Below are 24156 nucleotides of genomic sequence, written 5' to 3' on the forward strand. Positions count from 1 at the left end.
TATATAAACATGTTATGTTAGCAAACTAAAACTCTAAGCCTCCAGCCACTTCTCAGCCGTTTCATAAAATAACAAAAGAAAAATAGTTTTCTTTGTCTAACAAAAAAAAGATTCAACAAGAATTTTTGGCTTTTTTGTTTTAGAAACAAATCTTGCTAGCACAAGTAAAATCTTACCTTTGAGATGGTCTTGTTTAGTCATTGTGTGGATTATTGTTAGAAGCCAAATACTTGGGTGGCTAAAGATTTGACAAATCCTAAAGGTGAAGAAGCTAAGATTTTGGTTGCAGGATTTTAAACCATCTTATGCTCTTTTCGAGGTTTCTTGCTTCATCACAAGTATTTTTTATTTAATTGGCTCTTGATTATGATATCTAGAGCAAGGTATGTAACTCTTAAACTTATGAATGTTTATAATTAATTTAAAAATTACATGAAAAACACAAACATTGATATTGCAGGATTTGGCTGTTTCTCTAATTAAATACTAATTTATTATTCCATTGCGTTATATTTTTAATTTCTTGATTATTTTCATGTTTAAGCATGAGGTCAAATCCCAGTACTAACTTTATCTTATACTTATAAAATTAGACTGTTAGACACAGTTAGAGTATTGCAGAGTTGTCATGGTTTTACAATCTACCTTCTACAGCAAGTAGATTATAAAGAATTTGGATATTTTAGTAAACAACAAGAACTTAAAGTGCTTATATGCCTTTATTTGAATTTTTCATTCATTTCATTTCATGTCTCAAATTGGTTGTTAGTAAGTCCTTATATAGACTTGCAAGTGTCTCTTTGTCTTTAGGCACAACCTTTCAATTGAAGTGCCTCTTTGTCTTTAGACGCAACCATTGATCTTATAAGACATAACTTTTGGATTAGAGGTGTTTTTCCAATAGTTACATTATTAAGTGACACAATCTTTCATTTTGAAAATACACGAACGAGGTAAGAGTTGTTGCTACTTTGAAGGATTAGTTACTGATTTGTAGGAAGAAAAGCCTTCTAGCACCAAAATTCAAGCTATTAATTGATACAAAAGAGGAACTTACCATTAGCAAAATTGCCTATAAAATAAAAGAAGGTGCCATTCATTTCAAAATAGAGGCACAACACACAATTCAACAACACAAACCTTAGCTTAAATGAGCTCAATCACTATGTACTTGGCTTTTCGAGCACTCATAGTTTCATAGCATTTTTAACTTCTTTTATTTAAGCTCTTAGAGAGCAAGTCTTGTCCATTTCTATTTGCCTCAGGCTTTTGAAAATAAGAACTGTGGATGCTGTACTGGGCCTTTTGAAAATAAGTACAATTAAAGTAGCATACTCTGGATTGGAATGAGTGCATTCAGAGTTAATTTTTAGAGTCACTGTCTTTGTATGTGTATTTCTATTATGTCTGTGTATATGATGTTGGTGATGTTTTGTATTTGCTTGTATGCCATTCTTTCTCTCTATTCCAATGATTCACAATTTTAGATGTGAAAATTTATCTGACCAGCTGGTATCCTTGGCTGCTATATGGTACAAGTCATGCACAGCATACACCAAGATAAATCATGTAAAAAGAAAACACCTGCACACAACTATGTTATGGTGTGCGTGCACCTTTAATACTTAAAAACAGCAAGTCATTTCTGCAGTGACAAAAAACAGTTTTTTTTTTTTTTTTCAAGTACTTGAGATTTTTATTTTCCCTTTGGTACTTTCTGTAAGCTATTTTGTCTTTGTTCCTGACATGGTTCATTTAATGTTGTACTAGTGCTCTAGTCTTTCTTCAATGAAAGCTTGTGTTGATGTTATATTAGTGCTTCAATGTTCAATGAAAGCTCTTGTGGTCATCGCTATGATGCAATTTTCCTTTTTCTGTCATTGTCTTGGAAGTTCAAGGATATTGTTACTTTCAGTTGTGTTTCTGAAGTAATGAGCCATTTATTCATACATTTATTACTTTCTATTTATGATTTCATTGTCTGTGTACAGGAAGACAGCGAGAAGACAGGCAAAGTGACATCTGTTGGCATGTATTTCTTACATTTTCAAGTATACAGAATGGATTCCACTGTAAATGCGGTATGTAAGTTGTCATTTATACTTTATATTTTTTTTTCTGCTGGATGTTTGGCTTCTTGTTGTGGTAAGAAATGATGATTTATTCATGTGTTATGCAGTTAGCAATAGCTAAAGACCCTGAATCTGCCTTCTTTAAAAGGTTGGAAGGTCTTCAACCTTGTGAGGTTTCAGAACTAAAAGCTGGCACACATATATTCGCTGTTTATGGTTGGAGCAGTTTGTTTTGTCTGATAGTTTAGTTAAAAGTATGTTTTGGAGTATTTGTGTTATTGGCTGACTGGTTTGGCTGATTTTTCTCAGGAGATAATTTTTTCAAGACTGCTACTTACACAATTGAGGCACTTTGTGCTAAGTCATATGAGGATACCACCGAGAAGCTCAAGGATATTGAAGCTCAGATTTTAAGAAAGAGAAATGAGTTGCGGCAATTTGAAACAGAATACAGAAAAGTATAAGTCCAGCCATGTTCTATTTGGGGCTTGTTATAACTGAGTTGTACACATTTGATCTCATATTTCTGGTGGGATATTTTGTAGGCTTTGGCACGCTTTCAAGAAGTGACCAACCGGTACAGCCAAGAAAAGCAATCCGTATGTTTTGAAATCCCGGCTCTCTATAAATGTTTTTCATCTTGCAGTCATACTGTCTTTTCTACATTTATGCAAGTGACTGCATGTAGAAATGCATAAGGATATGTTTTTCTGTATATATGCACATGTCACGTAGTTACGCAGTCTAATAATTTCATAAATGGCTATAGAAAATGCTCCTTAGCTTCTTGATATTGCTAAAAGAGTAATTGCTCATTTGGATTTAGCTCATTTTTGAAGTGTAGTAAGAGTCATATAAATAAATTGCTGGTTTGACTTCAATTTTTGGCATCTAAAACACAGGTAGACGAGCTGCTGAAACAGCGTGATAGTATCCATGCTACATTCAGTGTAACAAGGACGCCCAACAGTATGAATGTTAACGTAAGTAATGGAAGTACAAGCAAAGTTCCTGGTGAGGCTGAGAGTCCACCGGAAGATGGAAACTCAGATGGGAAGGATAAATCAGGGAAAAAGAAATGGTTCAATTTGAATCTGAAGGGATCTGACAAAAAGCTTGGATGAAATGGTATTTAGATAGGGTTCATGAGAGGTTTAAATGCCCACCATGGTTTGAAATATTTGCCAGCACTCTGCTGCCTGCCAAAGCTTGCCTTGTATTATTTATTCAATTCTTTTCTCCACCAAGGTTGTCCAGTATGTCATGTTACAGTAATGGTCCTGTATGATGAGTTAATTTGGAAAGCAAGTGGATGCAAGTCTTTTGTATTCTTATTTGATCAAGTGAGCTCCCTCTTTTTAGCAGTCTCAAAGTTCCTAGTTGTCTGTGTAATAAGAAATTCATTTCTGTCTCTCTTGGCGTAACTATTCAATTGAGGCCTTCAACTGATGGATGGACGAGTAGATTTGCTCGGATATTATTGCTCAAAGCACATATTGGCCATGTGTGTTGTCTTTTTAATGATGGGTGATCGCAATTTCAACCATCTCTTTCTTGGATATTTTAATAATGCACCTACTCCAAAATTATTATCATTTCCTAAGCAACAATCTGTAGATTATGATTTATCAGCTGCATTTATTATCATTTCCAGTGCACAATTTACTTGTGTGACAAATATTTTGGGTACTACTATTAATCATTTACTTTTGATTATCTTTCAACTATTGTTGACTACTTGGCGAAACAAAAACCCAATGTTCTCTTTTTGTAAATCCCTTTTTTTAAAAAAAAAAAAAAAAAAAAAACCTAGAAACATTCTGGACATGAATTACAATATATCTTATCCAAAATAGAAATATAATAATCAAGGAGTAAGATTGAGTGTGCAGTAGTAGTCCTATTTTACACAAATATTTACTCCGCTCATACCAAATTTACCATACTATTTACTAATTGAACCATAGATGAGCATAAGAACTAATTAATAGGTGGTTATCAAAAAAATAAAAGAATTTATTTTTAATTATTTTTAGAGAAAGAAATACAAATATGATTTTTTAAGAAGGTTGTATTGTCTCTTTCTTTTAGGGCATGTTTGGTTGGGGAGAATAAAATAGTCATTCCTTTCCTATTCTCATTCTTGATATAAAACTGCATTTGGTTAAATAGAATGACTATTTTTCAAAATAACCATTCCAAGAGAAGCCTGAATAGCTGTTACCAAGACCCCTCTTGATAATAGCTATTCCAAATTGTTGGAAATAAGAAAAGAAGTTGATTAGGCAAATATACCCTTTTACAATTTAAAAAATTACCTTATAAAAAATACTAAACCTATTTTTTCTCTCTCTCTTCCTCACTCCTTTTATCTTTAATTTTAATAAAGAGTATTTATTTCTCATCATAGTTTTTTTGTTTTTTAATTAAAAAATCTTTAAATTTTAATAAAGGGTATTTTTATCATTTATCCATTATTCCTTAACCATTCTTAAAATTATTCCTGCCAACCAAATAATAGAATAAGTAATAATAGTAATTTCTATTCTATTCTATTCCCATGAACCAATCTACATAATAGCTATTCTTCCTCTATTTTATTCCCTTAGAATGATTATTCTATTCCCATTCTATTCTTTCCAATGAACCAAGCATGCTATTAAGGTTTCATCTTAATTCATTTTGGATCTATTAATATTCTGAATTGACTTTTCGCCTCGTAATTTCAAATGTTGTTAATGAGTGTTAAAAATAACTAAAATGCCCATAAAATTAAAAAAAAACAAAAAAAATGTGGAAAACCAGGCACTGTCAATCTCTTACAACCATGTCCCACCTTTTCCCCTTCCGAAAGCCTCGATCGCATGGGTGGACCTACATTAATAAAAGTAGTGTCACATGACACCATTTATTCAATGAAATGTCAATAATTTCTACATATTATACTATTTATGATAGACTGTTTATTTAGTTAATGATACTAATGAACTAACTAATATTTTTGAAATTTTGTAGGGAGTGGGGTCTAATATTATAAGTCAAAGTAGATTTATCAAAAAGTAATTTATATACTAGTATTTAAATACTATATGGAAAGACAAAAATTTCTTTCTATAATTTAAGATTTTATTAAAAAAGTTAAAACCTAAACTACTCTCCTTCCACTGCAAAAATTCAAGTCCTATTCTTGAGACCAGTAGTGACACTTCCTCTTCTCTGTCCCTAGCTGTGTTTTTCACTCTCTTAAAACAAACTCACCGAGGCTTCAATTATAAGTAATTTTCAACCTAAATTAAGTTTTTAAATACTTCATGTCTAAATATTTTTTGATTAATTTGATAGTTTAGGTTCATAATTATAATCTAGCTTAAAAAAAGTACTATTGCATGTCAAATAATATCTTGAAATTATGAGTTTTTCTTTTTTTATTTATTTTATAGATATATTGTTTGATTATGTGAATAGCCTCGAAGATATGATGAAGCCAACATCTAACTGTTGGTAATGTCCTTGAGCCAATTGGATTGGTCAAAGAATATATTGTCACGACCAGGTATTCTCCTCGAGCCCTTGACAATCGCCGCGATATCTCGATAGACATTCATTACCCTGAATACCAATCAAAACCTCGCAAGGCTTAATATCAGTTTTTGCACCTTCCCTGTGAGCAATAATTACTAAATATCATATTTTAAAAGATTATAAGCTATTTCCAAATCAAAACAATAATAAAAAAAATATTTTTCTGTCTCACGAGGGCATTTTGGTCATTTTTTCCAAAAATTTTGAAACCTGCTGAAAATATAATATATAGGGGAAAATACACATTTCATAACTAAAAACAAGTTTTTACTTCTAAAACGTTCATTTAGGGTGAAATTGTAGTTAATAGAATAAAATAAAAATATTAAATGAAATATTCTATTTTCTTATAAAATAATATTTATAGAATTTTGCGTAAATAATTTTTATAGCGTAAAAGCAAAATAAATCCATGCATATAGTAACACAGATAACTAGAGTATGTAATTTAATTTACAATAACGTGTGGGCTCCCAAATGACGAAAGGTAACAAAGGCTGTGGACCTACAATTTCTGAAGAGGCGAGTCCAATAATAACCCTCGAAGTAATAAGCTATTTATGGACTGTCCTGATCCTGGAATGACTGGAAACGAGGGTGGTGAGTTTATATAAACTCAGTGACTAAACAAACATCATCTAAAATATCTAAAGTCGAGTAAATGGAGACAACTTAAAATAATTCATCGTACTATGATTCATAACGTTTCAAACTCATTTCAACTAAATAAAATAATTTCATTTCACTCAAATAATCAACATGGCTTATGAATTTTTTAAAAATTTAGTTCGTGCCAAAACTCATTCTCGGGGATACCTTGGTCGGGGCATCCAACCGAGTCCGCCAAGGCTATTAAAGAAAAGTTCATATACGCATAAAATACATTTTTACGTTTAAAAGCATAACCGTTCATTGGCGTTGGCTGAGTTCACCCTCACGTGGTGGTTTAGCGTGTAGTGAATTCTAAAGCTTTACCTCAAGAGATACCCTCCGCGCCTCTCGTACTGAGGTAAAATATAATCGAGTTATCGTGCCCCTCTCTAATAGGCTGGTCCACGAAAACCCCAACTGCAGTGACTAATCAATATCCCACCAAATCAATAAAAGTTTCGACAGCATGACATGACAATTATATTACTACCTAGCCTGTTAAGGCAAAACAAATAGTTCATACAATTTCAACACAATTTCCAATTCAGCCATTTATACCAATATCACCATAAGCCATTCAATTCAAATCATAAATTTACAATACAATCAAACATTCTCCAATTACTCAATTTCTAAAATCATCATTCAATTTCAAAATGATTTATAAAACTCATTTCATTTAATCACATTTTACTTATAAAACATAAGGATTTACCATTTAAACTCATTTTTCTATAAAATCACAAAAACGAATAAAAACTACTTTAGATAACTAAGACGATAATAAGGTTACTCACAATATCGGGATTCGAAATACTCCTAGGCCCGATCTTTGGGTACAATCTCCTTACCCTTATCGAAAGTTTCACCACCTAAACATAATGCACAACAAGCAATTTATTATATTTGTATTAAACCGTTATAAAACTAATTTAGGCTCTATATAAATGCATGAAATGGGATGCGAAATGTTCATATTATTATCTAAATATGGTGTTCTATGTAGTTTCAATTATGTATCTAAATAAAATGGTATTGGCCTAATTCGATCTATACATCGGTTAATTGGCCAATACATCCAATTCAACTCCAATTAACTTGATTCCACTTCCAACACTCCAAGTCATCAATTACAAGTTAAATAATATGTAATATCACAAAAATCCATCATCAATATCTTCCTTGTAAAATTCGGCCATTGAAGGTTTAGTGTAGAACATGTAATTTTCATGTTTGATTTTTACACCTTACATCGTAAAACAACTAAAAGCACTTAAATAGCATGAAATTCATCAAAGTCCATTATCCAATCTCTCTCTTGAAAATTTCAGCCAAGGAGTGTGGGTGAAGGGCATGAAATTTCTTGCTTGTTTTTCATGCTAAACATTACCAAACAACTAAAAACACTAAGATACCTTGAAATCTAACCAAATAAATCATCAAATCTTCTCTCCCTAAAATTGGTCAGCCATGAATCCTTCATGAGATCTTGAATTTTAACCATGGTAATTGAAAAAGAATGCATAGGAAAGGTAAATCACAAGCTAGAATTAAGAAATTTTACCTTTACTTGCTTAATTCCTTGAAATCCAATAAATTTTCTCTTGATTTTCTTTTCTAGGGTTTGTTCTATCCTTTTTCCCTTTTGTTCTTAGCTTGGCTGGCCAAGAGAAATGAGATGGGAGAGTTTTAATTGTGTTTATAAAGGAAAATATAATAATGTTAAAGCTTGACGCTTGTCACCATGTGATTGGTCCATACATAAAACTTAATAATTAAGCATTTCTTCCCCACCACATTAAATCCCTCAATTATCCAAAGTATAAAATGAATTTCATGGGTTTGACAAGTGTCAAGGTGGTGTAAAATTCAAAAAATTCTAATTACGTCCTTGTGGACACGTGAAATGACCTTTTTGCCCTTATGTTCGAAAATTTATCGAAATTAAAATTTTTCACTTCTCAAGCTCAAATTATATTCCAAATAGTCAAACTTGATCAAAATTTCATCCACCATCCCAAATTTGCCTTGGGGTGAAAAAATGACCATTTTACCCCTACGTTATGAAAATTCCAATTTAACTCCAAATCAATTTCTGAACTCCGAATCATCATATTAAGTCATTCTAAGATTCAATAACTCTCAATTGCATCTTAAAATCTTTATTTGAACTAATTCGAGGCTTAAATCAACTTAGTTGTACCACTAGGTACATTACCGACTTTTGATGATTTTTTCGAGGGATTCAAGTATGCAAGCATGTTGTCAAATATATGAATGACATGGCAAGTATATTATAGGGTAGGGCTTGACATATATATTGCCATTTAATGCATACTTAATCGCATAACTATATGTGATAGAGGTTTTTCTTCATATTAGTGCAATAATAAGGAGTTATTAAGTACCAATTGGATGAAGCCCATGGAACATAAAAGCTTTGCAAGAGAATTATAAAGTTGTTACAATTATGAGATCATTGTACATCAAAGCCATGTTTCTAAAATTTCTCTTAATCATTGTATTGTCAAAACAAGGCATTGATAATACTCAAAGACTAATACATGTTAAGCCTCCTTATTTAAGAAGTAAGCAATAGATCTCATAGTTTGAAGTATATAGAATACCTAAAGATAACATATGGGTGCTTGTTAAAGAACAAATTCACTGAATATGACCTGTTATGAGAACTCTATTAGGTATTTCACTAAAGTGTCTATGGAATATGTTCTCATGTGATTGTTGTGTAACCAGTCCTCAGACTTTAGACATCAAGTCATCTTGTATAGGGAATGACATACTTTGATTTCACCTTTAAGGGTCTGGAGGTGGCCAGATGCCTAAATAAGGTGTTTTTGGGTATGCCATGAAACATGCGAAGGTGAATGAGTGGTCAAGAGAGGATTCATCACCCCAAGTGATATGAGGGAATATATCTCACTTGATTTCAACTCTTGATTAACTTGTATAAAGTATTTGGCCAAAGGATGACACTAAGCCATGCTTTATGACATATCTGGGATATTTGATGAAAAGATCATATTGCATTGAGAGGCTTATCATTGAAGGGTTTGTCAAATTCTTTAATTGACTATCTAACATTTGGATGGTCATGATGTATTGCTAGATACCGGTCATGATATATAAATATAAATCAATTATCAAATTGATATTTAATTAGATTTTATATTTCTTACCAACATGTTAGAAGCCTAATAAGTCACACACATTAAGTGACATGATTAAAATTAAATAAGGATAATTAATTAAGTTAGACTTAATTGAAATAGACCAAAATAAAGTGAAAAATTAATTAAGTTCACAAGGACTTAATTGAATTAAAATATAACTATTTTATTTAAGGTTACAATTTAGTTTAGCTATATAAACATGTTATGTTAGCAAATTAAAACTCTAAGCCTCCAGCCACTTCTCAGCCGTTTCATAAAATAACAAAAGAAAAATAGTTTTCTTTGTTTAAAAAAAATAAGATTCAACAAGAATTTTTGGCTTTTTTGTTTTAGAAATAAATCTTGCTAGCACAAGTAAAATCTTACCTTTGAGATGGTCTTGTTCAGTCATTGTGTGGATTATTGTTAGAAGCCAAATACTTGGGTGGCTAAAGATTTGACAAATCTTAAAGGTGAAGAAGCTAAGATTTTGGTTGCAGGATTTTAAACCATCTTATGCTCTTTTCAGGGTTTCTTGCTTCATCACAAGTGTTTTTTATTTAATTGGCTCTTGATTATGATATCTAGAGTAAGGTATGTAACTCTTAAACTTATGAATGTTCATAATTAATTTAAAAATTACATGAAAAACACAAACATTGATATTGTAGGATTTGGCTATTTCTCTAATTAAATACTAATTTATTATTTCGCTGCGTTATATTTTTAATTTCTTGATTATTTTCATGTTTAAGCATGAGGTCGAATCCCAGCACTAACTTTATCTTATACTTATAAAATTAGACTATTAGACACGGTTAGAGTATTGCAGAGTTGTCATGGTTTTACAATCTACCTTCTACAGCAAGTAGATTATAAGGAATTTGGATGTTTTTAGTAAACAACAAGAACTTTAATTGCTTATATGCCTTTATTTGAATTTTTCATTCATTTCATTTCATGTCTCAAATTGGTTGTTAGTAAGTCCTTATATAGACTTGCAAGTGTCTCTTCGTCTTTAGGCACAACCTTTCAATTGAAGTGCCTCTTTGTCTTTAGACGCAACCATTGATCTTATAAGACATAACTTTTGGATTAAAGGTGTTTTTCCAATAGTTACATTATTAAGTGACACAATCTTTCATTTTGAAAATACACCAACGAGGTGAGAGTTGTTGCTACTTTGAAGGATTAGTTACTGATTTGTAGGAAGAAAAGCCTTCTAGCACCAAAATTCAAGCTATTAATTGATACAAAAGAGGAACTTACCATTAGCAAAATTGCCTATAAAATAAAAGAAAGTGCCATTCATTTCAAAATAGAGGCACAACACACAAGTCAACAACACAAACCTTAGCTTAAATGAGCTCAATCACTATGTACTTGGCTTTTCGAGCACTCATAGTTTCATAGCATTTTTAACTTCTTTTATTTAAGCTCTTAGAGAGCAAGTCTTGTCCATTTCTATTTGCCTCAGGCTTTTGATTAATTATTTGATGTATTTGTAAGTTCCTTGAGTATTTGGTTACTTAATACAATTGTAGATACTTAATTTTGGTTAAGACATATTCTCTAAAGAATTATTTTATGGCATAATATAGAATAAAGAATAATGAGAACAACCATTAAGAGTGAAGTACCACTTTAAGCAAAACAACTAAAATAAGTGAAGCACAACTTTACACGAAACAATTAGAATAAGTGGAGTGCTATTCCATATGAAACAACTAATACAAGTAGAACAACTATTTCATATAGAATAACCAATTCACATGAATGGTAGTGAAAGCAACTTGAAATAAGTGGCAAGGTTCACGGGTTATTTTCATGTTAGGATGTTTTAAAGAGTTTGGCTTGATGGTTTAAATATATGAAGGTAGTTAAAAAGTTTTCTTCTTAAAGTACAAATGTTTCCCCCTCTTACCTTATTCTCATGTATTTGTTCACATACACCTTCTTTTCTTGTACTTGTTCATGTATAACTTCTTCTCTTATACCTATTCACATACAACTTCTGCTCTTATATCTTTTCACGTATATCTCTTCCCTATTACCTTATACTCAAACAAGTTTTATTACACTTAATTACTTCAACGGTCGTATAATGGTTTCTAGCTATTACTCGACATTAACTTTCAATAATAGTTACCCAACATTAAAACTCTTCTTAATAGTGTCATTCATTACATACATTAAAACCTTTTCTTGTAACTTCCAATTTTGATAAAAATATATATAAAGCCTTAACAATTCATTCGAGAGCTCTCTTCCTCCCGAAGCTAACACATTCTCCTCTAGAGCTTCTCTCTCTAAATTCTCTCTCTAATTCTCTTCTATTTCATAATTCTCTTTTTATTGTCTTCCATTTGCTACGACACTCAGTACTTCAAGAACTGTTCCGATCTTCCTCTCTGCCGCTTCTGACACATCTTTTACTTGTTTGCAACGCTTCTTTTTTCTATCACAAGAACCCCTTTTTCAACAATCAAGCACAGCATAATGGCTTTCAAAATCATGCAACATTCAACTTTTCAAGTCTCATTTATTTGAGCAATTCATCTGTTTTGGTTTTATTTTCATTTGTCAAAATTTATTACTTTAATTTTTTTTATCTAGTATTATGGTGTATTTTGATTATTTTGAAATTATAAACTTCATTTCAGCTTCAAAAATAGTCTAGACGGAATCATCCTCTTAAGGTCGAAATCACCTGATTAAATTCTACCATAGGTGTCTTTTAATCAAGTCACTTGTGGAGATTACCAAGATAATACTTCACTATTTTCTGTCAAAAAATAACTAGCAAGTCTAACAGAATTAATGGTGACAAAAGAGAAATCAACATTAGCAAAATATCGAAGACAGATAAACAGGGAATTGCCCTACCTAAATCCTACGGCTGTCAATGGTATAATAATACATTAACAAATGAGAGAAATTCTGGAACCGAGTTGAGCATAATAATAATAATACATTTTTGGCTTTCTTCCCAATTCCTCATCATGACTCAGTCTTGGAGGTGGAGATCCGAAGCCTAGTGATCTACCTATCTCTCCTCTTTTTAAGAGATTGAATACTTAAACAGCCATGCCAAAAGCCCTACAGTAAACTCATGGGTTCACTCACAATTGGAAAACATGTAAAAGTAACCGTATGAATATTTTTGAATGAATAATTGGAGACTTATCCTACTTAGTAGCGATGGCTAGCTTACGGTAAATAAATAGATTAACTTGTAATAATTGGTTTTTTGAGTAGACCAGAAAAGCACCATCTTAGGTTATCTGTCTGGAAGACTAAATAGTTTAAGCTGGAACAGACAAAGAAACCTCAAGTAGCCTATATTTAAAATTGAGGGATGACTTGTTGCACACTCGCAACTTACTTGAACTGTACTTGTTTAAATTTAAAATAGTGTGTCTTGATCTATGGTTGAATCCAAAACCCACTTGTAAGACCCTAATTTGCATCCATCTGCTTGGATTTTCCCTAGACAAATTCTTCCAGAACTCAAGGTCGCCTGTTTGTTTAAGGTTGTTTAAAATAATCACATTAGTTATATATGTAGATAGAAGAGGGGAATGCTGGAAATCCTTTCCTTAGACCAAGTCTCACATGCATAAATAATTAGCTAAATGGGGTTTACATTAGTATATTGCATTGAAGTAGATTCCACTCTTCAGTCAAGAATAGTTGCAAAAAAGAAACTATTGACAATGTTTGTTCACGTTGCACTGGCCACTGCACAATTGCTGCATGTGATGAGTTATTGTGTACAACAGCAAAAAGTGGACCATGTCTTTCACACACTATATATATCTTTAGATTGTTTCTTTGTCTTTAATTGTTAGATACGGCATTGTCAGTAAAGTCGACTATTGTGGTTGAAAATAAGTAAGTGCTTAGACAGAAAAGGTGAAATTAAAGAAGTAAGAAACAAAAACAAACGCATGTGACAAGGAAGAAAAGAAAAAGGATAAAAGGAAATAAATTCCCCTATGTGAGGCAGAAAACTTGGCATATACTATTGCATTTCTTTTGATTCAGAGAAGAGAAGATTTGAATTTAGTTTTTTTAAATATGAAATACAAACATTTATTATTCAAATAAATGTTCCTGTGCAAATTACTGCGATTTATGATTTATAATCAAATTGACAACATGTGCATATATATAGGCTGACTAGGAACCATGTGAATTTATTGTTGTGACAAACTCATAATCAATTAACATCCAAGCAAATAGAAGCATAATCATACACAACAAGAGACAAGAATTTAACATGGTTTAACACTTCACCAATGAGAGGAAAGCGTCACTAGTTGTAGAGAATTACAATCATATCAACACCAAACAAATAAATGTACTCCAAAACCGAACACTCAATCAGAAAACAATCCATAAATAGCCTCGCTCGATCTCACCAAACACAAACAGTCACAAATATGTACAAACTCACATGAGCATTCTTGCTCAGTTTTAGGTATCTACACACCCAACCCTGCAAACCCTACAACTATCCTACTTCTCTCATATCTCACGCTATTGAGACTACACCTATTTATAAGCTAGCCCACTAAGAATCCTGATCAACTCTTAGAATTCTTTCCAAACAAGTCGTTTTTTGTCTGTCAAGAAAACTTGACCATGCAGATATTTTTAACCAATAAAAGGATCTATCCAAATCTTTGTAGATTTGAATTACAATTTCTAGCAATTAAGTGAACATGAAGAACAGAGTGCTATTCTAAAATCCGAAGAAAAGATTTTTCCTTTACCAAAAAAAAAAAGAAAAAGAAAAAAGAATTAATTTTCAATTTATGTATTTGTCATGTCATGTGCACATGTCCCTTCCCAACTCTCATGTCTGCAGGTTAGATGTTATGTGGGTTGTGCTTGTGTAGCCGTCCAAGTGTCTCACTTTATTAGCAACCAAAGCACATTTATTTTGTCTCATTGATTGACCCAAAGTCCCCCCCAATGCCCTCACTCCCAAAACTCGTTTCACGGGAGACTTTAAATTGTGTTAGTATTTAAACTGAAAAAGATTGATGCAATTTGGCCATGCTTTTCTTGCTTTATATGTAGACAGTCTAGACTGTAATCTAGGCTTAGCTCCATGTTAGATTATTATTTTCTTTTAACACATAATAATGTGATTAATTAAGTCAATTATAGAGAGAGGGTCACTTCATCACATGACTTAAAGCTAACTCCACCCAACCTCCCACCTTTATATTTTAAAAGAGAAGTAGGTAGTGTCACTTAGAATACATGGAGGGGTTTTATTTTTGAGTCACACCCACATTGTTTGGGATTTGCTTAAAAGTGCTTTGAACATATCCATAAAAGGGATTTCAACTTCAAAACTAAGTCACATTTGGGGGTCATCTTTCTATCCTTTTTGGATCCTTCCAAAAGTAATGGTTGCAAAAGGAAACAAAAGATGATTAGAAAGTTAATGGAGTTTGTAATATGATAGGATGGTGCCTCAAATAATCTTTTGTTTTTTAATATTGTTTCAATTGGTTAATTTTCCTTGATAAGCACAAACTAAGTGGGCCACACTTGTTGATTCGGGCGATCTTAAATGATAATATCGGCATCCCTTCAATCAACAACAAAGAAAAGCATGATTAAGCCTTGTTAAAAAGTGTTTTTTATATGAGGATGGTGGAAGCCATTACAACAATGACAAACACCATACCATTGTTAAGAAGACAGTTGTTTATTAATCAACGGGATTGTGCATGTTTGATTGGACAATTCTTTCACCACCCTTAATTAATTCTCCCCCCTCCCAAGTATCAGATGTGGGCTCCATGCCACAAACACTTGCCCATGTGGTCCCAACATGCCCCAACGTGCGCGGGTCCTACCACGGTTTCCACCAATTGGATGCAACCTCACATGGTTTATCCCTCCATTAGTGGAGAAAACCTTGTGCCTATGTCTTGTCTACCTTCCTTGTTACGAATAAATGTCTAACTATATTGGCATACACCTCCCAAATTAAAGGCATTTCCCTCTCTTCTCATCTTCTACACATCATGTGTTTCGACTTGTATATATCTACAGCACTTCCTTTGTTAGAGTTTGGGTAATGGGTCCTATTCTGTTAGGTAATGTTGGAGAAACAGGGAACTTTCAATTAGGGCTCGCTCATATACGGTTCCTACTCTCATTTGACATATATCTTTGCTCAAAATTATGAACAAGTCCTCAAGAAAATCAACATATATACTGTTTGGGAGTGCAATTCATTGAAAGCCCCAATGCCACTCTCTCAACACCATGTGTCCATTGGGAAAAAATGCCTTGAATGAAAGACAATTCAAATATCAAGTGAAGCCAAGAACTAGTACAAACTTTACTTGGGCAACACTGGTCCCAACAACCCTATGTGAACTCTTTAACCTTTATGAGTATGACTACTCACATTTGTTTGTGGTCACTTCGCAGCACAATATTTACTTTTTAAGTGAGACCAACTTCCTTGAGCCCCATAGTGGGTGATGGTGGCCCAACCTTGGGTCTTTTTTATTTATATATATATTTTTCCCCCTAACCTCCCAAGGAGTGAGAAGGAAAGACCCAAAGGGAAAAATCATTGGATCCACGTAATAAAGCAAAAAGGTGGTTAGGTTTAATAAAGGCATGTTTTTAATGGAGATCCCAATCTAAGTCCTAAATCTATGTGCATGAATAATTTCAGGTCTCCTATATATAACTCGACGTTATAAATGGGGGACTTAAAATAAGTTTAGGTCCCCACATAAGTTAATGCATGAATGGGTCATTACAACCATCCCATCCTTCACCTGCTTATACGAATCCACAAGAAAATTGTCGTTCCTAAGGGAAGAAAAGAATCTAAGGACATCCTCTTATGCAACAAGCCAGTCTTGATATAGGTATAGGATGATGGTTTTTTTTTCTTCTTTTCTATCAATTTTTTTAATTTAAAGAAAGTAATTCAAACTCTATTTTTTTTATGTAAAAGCTATACGTATCTATTATTAAATAAAATGTTTAGATGTGTATAAATTTATATGCAAATAAATTATGGAGACAAGCATAAAAAGAATGGGCACATGTTGACCCTAGTAGTAATCATGATTAGTTATTAGATCAAACGGCTGGAAAAGAAGATGAGCTTTGGAGCTAAAGGTGATGATGAGATGATGGGGGGGTTGATAAGAATATTTAATTGTATGAAAAAATGGACAAAAGTGAGAGAGGCGTTTGAATGGAACACACATGAGAAAGAGGAGACAAGGTGGGTCATATTTGGAGTTGTGACCAAGACTTGGTAAGAGCTTTTGAATAATAATACACATATTAATTATGCTCTTTTTTAAGTGGGGAAGAGAATAGAAGGAAACCCAAAGCACACACACACACACACTCTCTCTCTCTCTCCCTCTATTCCCCTCTCGTAGTTAGTAAGATTCGGAGAGATCTGAGGCAAAGAAAGAAAAGTATATAGAAATATAGGTTTCAACGTCAATCACGCAAACATCCTAAACAATTATTCATCATCTACACGTAAACATGGGGGCCCTTCCATAGTTGTAAACACCTGAACAATCGGCCGTTATCATCCATCCATCCACACTTACATAGACTTAGACACCCCGAAACCCAATACATATATGCCCTTTCAAACAAGCTAACTAGACCTGAGCTTGCCATGTTGACTTTATTCACTGAACTGCCAATGCAACTCACCAAAGGAGGAAGAAAAAGAAAACACAGTTTTATCGGATGTGAAACATGCGTATCCCTTGCAAGATATGCACGATGAAGGCGATGTGGACACTTGGCCTAAGCCCCTAAATCTGTTCCAACTCGTGATCATTTTCGATATATTGTCTTCATTTCTTAGTCTTAATAATTACCTTAATCATTCAAACTGCAAATCAAAGAATCTTAAATAGCATTAGCCATATCTAAAACATAGGTTTTTTTTTTTTTTTTTTGCGGTAATTTTAGGATATATACTAGTACTAAGGACTGTCATGCATGCATGGATACACATGCTTTGACTTTTTATAGAGAGAGAGAGAGAGAAATGGGGGGTGGAGGGGGCAAGAGTGGTGGTGGTTGGCGGTGTCGGCTCCTGAGATTGAGCTGAACATAAGTGTGGGATAGAGAGAGACAGAAGCGAGGGCTAAAAATGGAAAGAAAAATAAAACAAAAGAAGAACAAGTGGTGAGAGGGAAATGGGAATTGGGCATTTTTTGGCAGAGATATGTCAGGGAACACAGAGATGGGCATCACGGCGTCACATTGGAGATCGTTCCACTACCGTTTCCCTACAAAAAAAAGAAAGTCCCCCAGTTTTCCAACATGTGTCATCATGTCAAATGGAATTCTTATTATTACAGTCAAATGTGATTTTGTTTGTTGCTTTGTTTGTTTGTTAGTAGTACCATTTTGTTAATTAAACACCATGCCATGCCACCACTCACAGGCGCCATCGACCTAGTTAAGCCTAGCTGAACATCAGTCATTAGATTACCAGCTCGCTCGCTCTAGGGTATTGCACGTGTCGAGTAAGCGTTGTTTGGGACCTGCCATTAACCCAACGTTGTTCAATCAACTTTGTTAGCTTCTGATTTGCCATTTTCACTTAAAAACTTTCATCTACAGGAATTCAAAGCAAGTGGTCCAGATCAGTACCCCTCCTGTCTGTTTTCTAACCTAATTGCATTATGTTCTCAAGAAAAAACGAAAGAAAGAAAACCTGCCCTCTGTCAATTGAACTTTTTGGTACCAATTTTGTCAAATGCTCCTCATTTCCCTGAAACCCATATATATCAAACAATATGGACCAACTCAATCATTTTATTCTTATACTAGCTAAACGACCCAAAAGAAAAAGGAAAATGAAAATCATATTCTAGAATTTTATATATGTCCAATCATGAATTATTTTATGGTAGCAGAGAAAAAGAGAATTTAGCTATAACCCGAGACAAAGTGCAATCCCCTTGGGTCCCCAAGAGCTATTGGGTCGTGTTCCCATGTACTCTCTCTCTCTCTCTCTTTCCCCTTGGGATATCCGAAATCTTTCTTTCCCCCTCTCTCTCTCTCTCTCTCTCTCATTTACTGTACACATTTTGGTAACCCTTTTTATTCTATATATATACCCCCACACATGCAACTCTGCTCTTACATTACATTACATACGCTTCTTCATTTCTCTTTCCTCATTTCTCTCTCTCTCTCTCTCTTTCTCTTTCCTTTCTTCTAATATGGCAGAGCTAGAGTACCAAGCTAATACTAAAACCAACAGCGCCACTGCACGATTAAAGCTCTTCGGCTTCAGCGTCTCAGAAGACGACGATGTTTCAGATTCAAGCACCACCACCAAAGCTCCATCTTCCGGGTCACCAGAGCCAGGTGGATTCCCTGCTCCTGGTGATCGCAAATACGAGTGTCAGTATTGTTGCCGTGAGTTTGCCAACTCTCAAGCCTTAGGTGGTCACCAGAACGCTCATAAAAAGGAAAGGCAACAACTAAAGCGTGCTCAGCTTCAAGCCACTCGAAGCGCGGCCGTTTCATTTTCTAGAAATCCTATGATCTCTGCTTTCGCTCCTCCGCCGCATCTCTTAGCGTCAACTACACCCGTTGTGCTGCCAGCTGCGGCGGGGCCATCGTGGGTTTACTTGCCACGAGGAGGGCCACCACCTTTCCACGTCTCACATGGGTGTGTGATTCCGACTGGAGGCGGCGGCGGCGGCGGCGGTGTAGTGGGGAGGGGGCCAGGGGCCTTACCTTATGGCGGGGGGGTTGTGGGGGATTCGGGCTTAGTCGTTGGCCCGCAAGTGATGCAAAGTAGGGCCCACCATGGACGGGACGTCGATGGGCCCTCGTTGAGTAGGTTCTCAAAGGGAGACGGTGGGCCCAGTTTTGACGATGCATTGGGCTTGGATTTGCATCTTAGTCTTGCTCCAGCCGGGCCATGACTTGGGCTTTGGGTGTTGGGGGATCTTCTTTGTACATTTTCAACTAATTTATTTATTTATTTATTTTTCTACAAGGAAATTATTTGTTTCACTTGCACATACTTTTTCCTTTATTTTCTTAACTTATAATTCAGTTAATTTTGCTCACCAATTCTCAATTTTTGTATTAATATCTAAATTTAGAATCAAAGGTTTAGTGTATGGAATTTTTTTTTTGGCACTATGACTTTTCTTTATGTATTAGCAAATTGAAAGTCGAAACTCCACAAGCGAGAAACGAGATCCTAGGCGAAAGGGGAGGGAACAAGTGATGGAGATTTGACAACCCTATGGAAAAACTGGGACCTTTCAGTACAATATGAAGTGAAATGTGATTTCATCTAATGAAACACACTCGACTGCCTTGTTACTTGCCTGGTGGCTGTGGAAAGGTAGGATTCTTACACGCTTATATCTCTTCATTTCTCATTACATGTCAAAACCTTCGAGCGAAACTGAGGTTCAAATATGCCTGAAAGCCATTCGATAGAGGTGGGGGAAAAGGGTACCCAAATATTGGACAGTTTATTACCAGGCAGCTGTTTCTGGTATTATTGGTCTGTTACCTTTCAGAAACCTTAATTTTCACCATCAGGAATGTCCCCGAAAACAAAATTAATTAGCCAGAATTCCTCCCCAATGTTCTGACCAGCTGGCTTGATGCTGGAGATTTAGACAATTGATGAAGCAAGCAGTCGGAGGTTTTTTTGGAAAGACTAGTTTAATGCTTTGTTTTCCCTCTTGTTCCCATAATTATGACCCTGTTGGTAAGCTATTGACGGATTGAAATGCAGAACCAATCAGCATAAAAATCTTCTTTTGGATTTAGATCAATCATGTAAAAAAAAAAAAAAACTCTGATAGGCTGTAACACAATGGTTTGCCAATAAGAAATAGAAATTGAGGTGGAGTCGAAGTTTGGATAATCAAATGTGCTCTTTGCTTTTTATTTATTCAGAAACAGAAGGGGTCATTAGCTTCGGGATTCTCTTTTTATGTAGAATTACGTAGCATATATCCAATAAATTAAGTGGGGTCGGAGACAATTCAAGCTGGATTGCAACTTGAAGCCAATTAGTATCTTTTCAAACGTTTCAAGTCGAAATCTGATAGGCGATTTGTGCCCATGTCTTAAATCATCTCTAACATGAAATCATTAACAGTAAGTTGTCAGTGTTAGTACAAACAAGACATGTCAAAGTGAAGAGAAAGTCTTAAAACCCAAAATTAGTCTTATCATGTTTAAAAAAGAGAAGGCATTGCTGTGATAACAGTGCATCCATCTGTATACACATGAATCATACAGCCAGTTTCTGCTATTCAAGCTGTTGCTTTTATTCTTTCTGAACTCCCCCTTTTTCCCTTTTCCAAAAGAGCAGTGTTTGTTTCTATCCAGTTAATTGCCATCTTTAACATTTAGTTTTGACATTAGGGCATCATTATTACTCTTTACTTTTCCTCCATACAATATTTTTACCAGATCCAGATTGGCTAGAGAAGAAGATTTTTCTAATTTCTTGAAGCAAGGACAAAGTAATCTTGTGGTTTTTTTTCTCTCGGAGGGTGAGATATTATTGCTGGAATTGTTGTGCTCTTCTGGTCCCAATAACTCCAACTAACCGTTTGATAGTTTGTTGGTGTTTCCCATCTTGTCACCCTCCAAGTTGACTAGACGATGATGGAAAATGTGGTCTGGGACCCAATACATGCAATCCTCCCCATGTTTTGAAATCAGCAGCTTTGATTGGATGATCTGCTGCAACCCTAGTTTGGAGTCAAAGAACACACTCTCTCATTGCCAGCAGGAATCATTAAGAAATTAATCTTAATGTCTCAAGATCTCGTGGGTTGGTTGCTGTCCAACTCTTAATCGTGAAATATGAATCACTAGATCAGCTTGAGACAGGAATAATGCATTTGGTTGAGAAAAAAATATGGGCTTGTTAATGGCTGCCAGAAATATTGTGGTTCTCACAAATCAGCAACTAGAAGCTTTGTGGGGAAAAAGAAGCTTACGTGTAGGCACTTAAACAAGATAATGTAGGGGAAAGCACCTAAATGCATCAGTCTAGGGTTTGTCCACTAACTTAAAACAGAATAAAATGGTCAAAAGGGAAGTTGGCAGTGGCAACCCCCAAAATCTTACATTTTTCGGTGCAAAGTGAAGCTCAGAATCTTAAAGCGTTCAACATATATAGCTAGCCATAAGGTCGATGTCAGGCCTTTCCTCATATTTTAATTGTAACTTCCACAAGGAAGATTTAGCCAAGTGCGAACACACACTAAATTTTCTGTCTTGAAGTGGATTCTCATAATAGGTTTTGGCCTTATATCCATGTATTATTTGGAGTTAGTTTTCTTGGATTTAGTGTTGAAATGACTAGATGAGCGCCGATAATTGGTTTGAAGAAGTTGATGGTAATGTGAATGGTAAAGGTATCGCAAGAGGGAAGCAGGGCTAGAAATCAGATTCCGCGAGAAGAACAGAATTCTAATATCAGATTGGATCGTAAGCTTTTGGTTTACCTTCCATCTTTCATCAGCTCAAGTTAAAGCTTTTGGTGGTATTTGGTTTGGGGAGAGAGAGAAGAAAGGTGGAAGAGCACAATCATAGGTTTGAAAACTGGTGCACTTGAAAAAGTTTCTTCTTCTCGTAAGAGCTTTTTGACATATGAGTACTACAAAATACGGTTCCTAGTGGTTGGTGAGGCGGAAACTGATGAGAAAATCAAACCTGTTCCCACATCCTAGCCTTGAACACAAAACCAGCTGCGGATTGGGCCCCAATATTTTGCTTCATCAATGCCATTGAAACCGATGTCAACACCCACGTCAGTCACCCTTTTTCCCTTTGTAATTGGTTTCTAGTGGGAGAGTCACCCTCCAATTAAGTTCAATCTGACTACTTAAATTAATTAAATCCAAAGTGAGGGATTAAATGTCTATCAATTCTTAGTCACCATGATCCAATCAAATTCACTAGTCACCATGATCCAATCAAATTTGATCACTAAAGTACTTCGCGTGTTCAAAATTATTGAGCATGATAACAAGCTCTCCCGGGGATAAGTTGGGACCAGGGAGTTTTGCTGTCAATGAGGCAGTCATTTCTGCTAAATGTTGTGCTTCTGCCAACTGGTTGGATCTTGATAGAGAAGATTACAAGATAAGCAATCAATTCAATTTTGTACAGTTTGCTTTAATATTTTCAAACCACATTCCGAGAGTAACCTCAAGATTGGGTGATCAAATTCATACTTTTTCACAGAAAACGACTTGAGACATTATGGTGGGCACATCATGATCTTTTTTTTTTTTTTTTTCACACAAATCAAATTTCTTCTTGGTGGGTGTGGCTAGTTGCTCCATTGCAAGGAAGTCTAATTATTTATTATTGATGCTTATATTGATTTCTTTCCCTTTTCCTACAATAACCAGAAATTTGTGTAATCCAACATGCAAAGATACTGTATGCCTAAGAAATAATTCTATCAAAAGAAATTCAGGTAGTTCACCAAAAATTAATGACATATCGGCGGTAATTAATATCTTTACAAGCTAACACGTAAATTATAAAGATGCCTTGGAAAGGTTGAGATACCAGGATATGCAGCCTCTCTACCTAGTTAAGTGAGCATACTTCATTGGATCAGCTTAATTTAACTTCATTTGCTTCATTTTCAACTCCTGAGAAAGCTAATAAATAAGCCTTTTAGCTCGACATATGTCACAATATCTTATTTTTTAATGTATATATGTCTGTGTGTGTGCACAAATGTGCATATATGCATGTGTGTTTGTGAGCTATCAAATTTGTTATAATTAACATGCATACTAGGAATACTTATTTAAGATTTTAAATTTGTAGACAGTTATTATTAGTTTTTTTCTTTACACATGTTATTAGTGGCTTTAGTTGTTAGTTTTAATTCCTTATTCAATTATGGTTTTTCTTTCTTGTACTTGAGCTTTAAGAAGCCAAGATATCCTAAATGAAGATACAACTCTATTAGCCTCTATTTTGCTAATATTCTTATCCTAAGCCTTTTCTCGAATTTTATCCTTTTCTTTCTTAATTTGTTTACACCATCAAAGCTCCCAAAGATCTCAAAGAATCTGTGAAAGTTCTTTTGCTTTTCCTTTGACCTTCAAAACAAAGAAAAAAACCAAGCTTGAACCTCTAAAACCCAAGACCATCAAGAAAAACTCAATGGCCTCCTCCAGCTTCAATTCACCTTCAACACCTGTTTTTCACAGGTAAAAACTTTCCTATATGGAGTGTTAAAAATGAAAGCTTACTTAAGAACTTTTGATTTGTGAGAAGTTGTAGAAACTAGGAGTGAGCTGCCAAAGTTAAGAAAAGATCCCATTGTTGCACAAATCAAGCAACATAGTGAGGAAATTACTAAAAGATACAAGGCATTATCTCGTATATACTTGGCAATTTCAGATTCTATCTTTATTCACATAATGGCCTGTGAGATAGCTAAGGAGGCATGGGACAAGTTTAAAGAGCAATACTAGGGAAGTCCTCGTACACAACAGATGAAATGCTTAATTTATGGAAGGAGTTTGAAGTATTAAGGATGAAAGAAAAGGAATCAATAATGGATTACAATGATAAGGTTATGAAGACGGTTAATCAGCCAAGGCTTTTTAGTGAAGAGT

General features: G+C 34.5%; 2 protein-coding genes across 2 annotated transcripts; both read left to right on the forward strand.

The window, feature by feature from the left end:
* The first annotated feature begins 1795 nt into the window (after positions 1 to 1795).
* On the forward strand, positions 1796 to 3593 carry LOC148764194 (chaperone protein dnaJ 15-like). The gene is made up of 5 exons (XM_088803205.1): positions 1796 to 2081; positions 2180 to 2288; positions 2382 to 2530; positions 2618 to 2671; positions 2975 to 3593. Exons 1-5 carry the CDS (start codon positions 1824 to 1826, stop codon positions 3194 to 3196), a joined length of 792 nt encoding a protein of 263 aa, XP_088659331.1. The 5' UTR covers positions 1796 to 1823; the 3' UTR covers positions 3197 to 3593.
* A 15028-nt stretch (positions 3594 to 18621) lies between these two features.
* On the forward strand, positions 18622 to 19600 carry LOC18609199 (C2H2 and C2HC zinc fingers superfamily protein). Its single transcript, XM_007044217.3, has one exon. It carries the CDS (start codon positions 18736 to 18738, stop codon positions 19447 to 19449), a length of 714 nt encoding a protein of 237 aa, XP_007044279.3. The 5' UTR covers positions 18622 to 18735; the 3' UTR covers positions 19450 to 19600.
* Positions 19601 to 24156: the final 4556 nt, after the last annotated feature.

Source organism: Theobroma cacao, chromosome 2, assembly GCF_053813885.1.
Source record: "Theobroma cacao isolate CCN51 chromosome 2, ASM5381388v1, whole genome shotgun sequence".
In the NCBI taxonomy this organism is placed as follows: domain Eukaryota; kingdom Viridiplantae; phylum Streptophyta; class Magnoliopsida; order Malvales; family Malvaceae; genus Theobroma; species Theobroma cacao.

Coding starts and splice junctions, on each gene's coding strand:
- LOC148764194 (XM_088803205.1), top strand. CDS start 1,824: ATGTTCAATGAAAGCTCTTGTGGTCATCGCTATGATGCAATTTTCCTT. Junction 2,289..2,381: donor ACATATATTCGCTGTTTATG/GTTGGAGCAGTT, acceptor GATTTTTCTCAG/GAGATAATTTTTTCAAGACT. Junction 2,672..2,974: donor ACAGCCAAGAAAAGCAATCC/GTATGTTTTGAA, acceptor TCTAAAACACAG/GTAGACGAGCTGCTGAAACA.
- LOC18609199 (XM_007044217.3), top strand. CDS start 18,736: ATGGCAGAGCTAGAGTACCAAGCTAATACTAAAACCAACAGCGCCACT.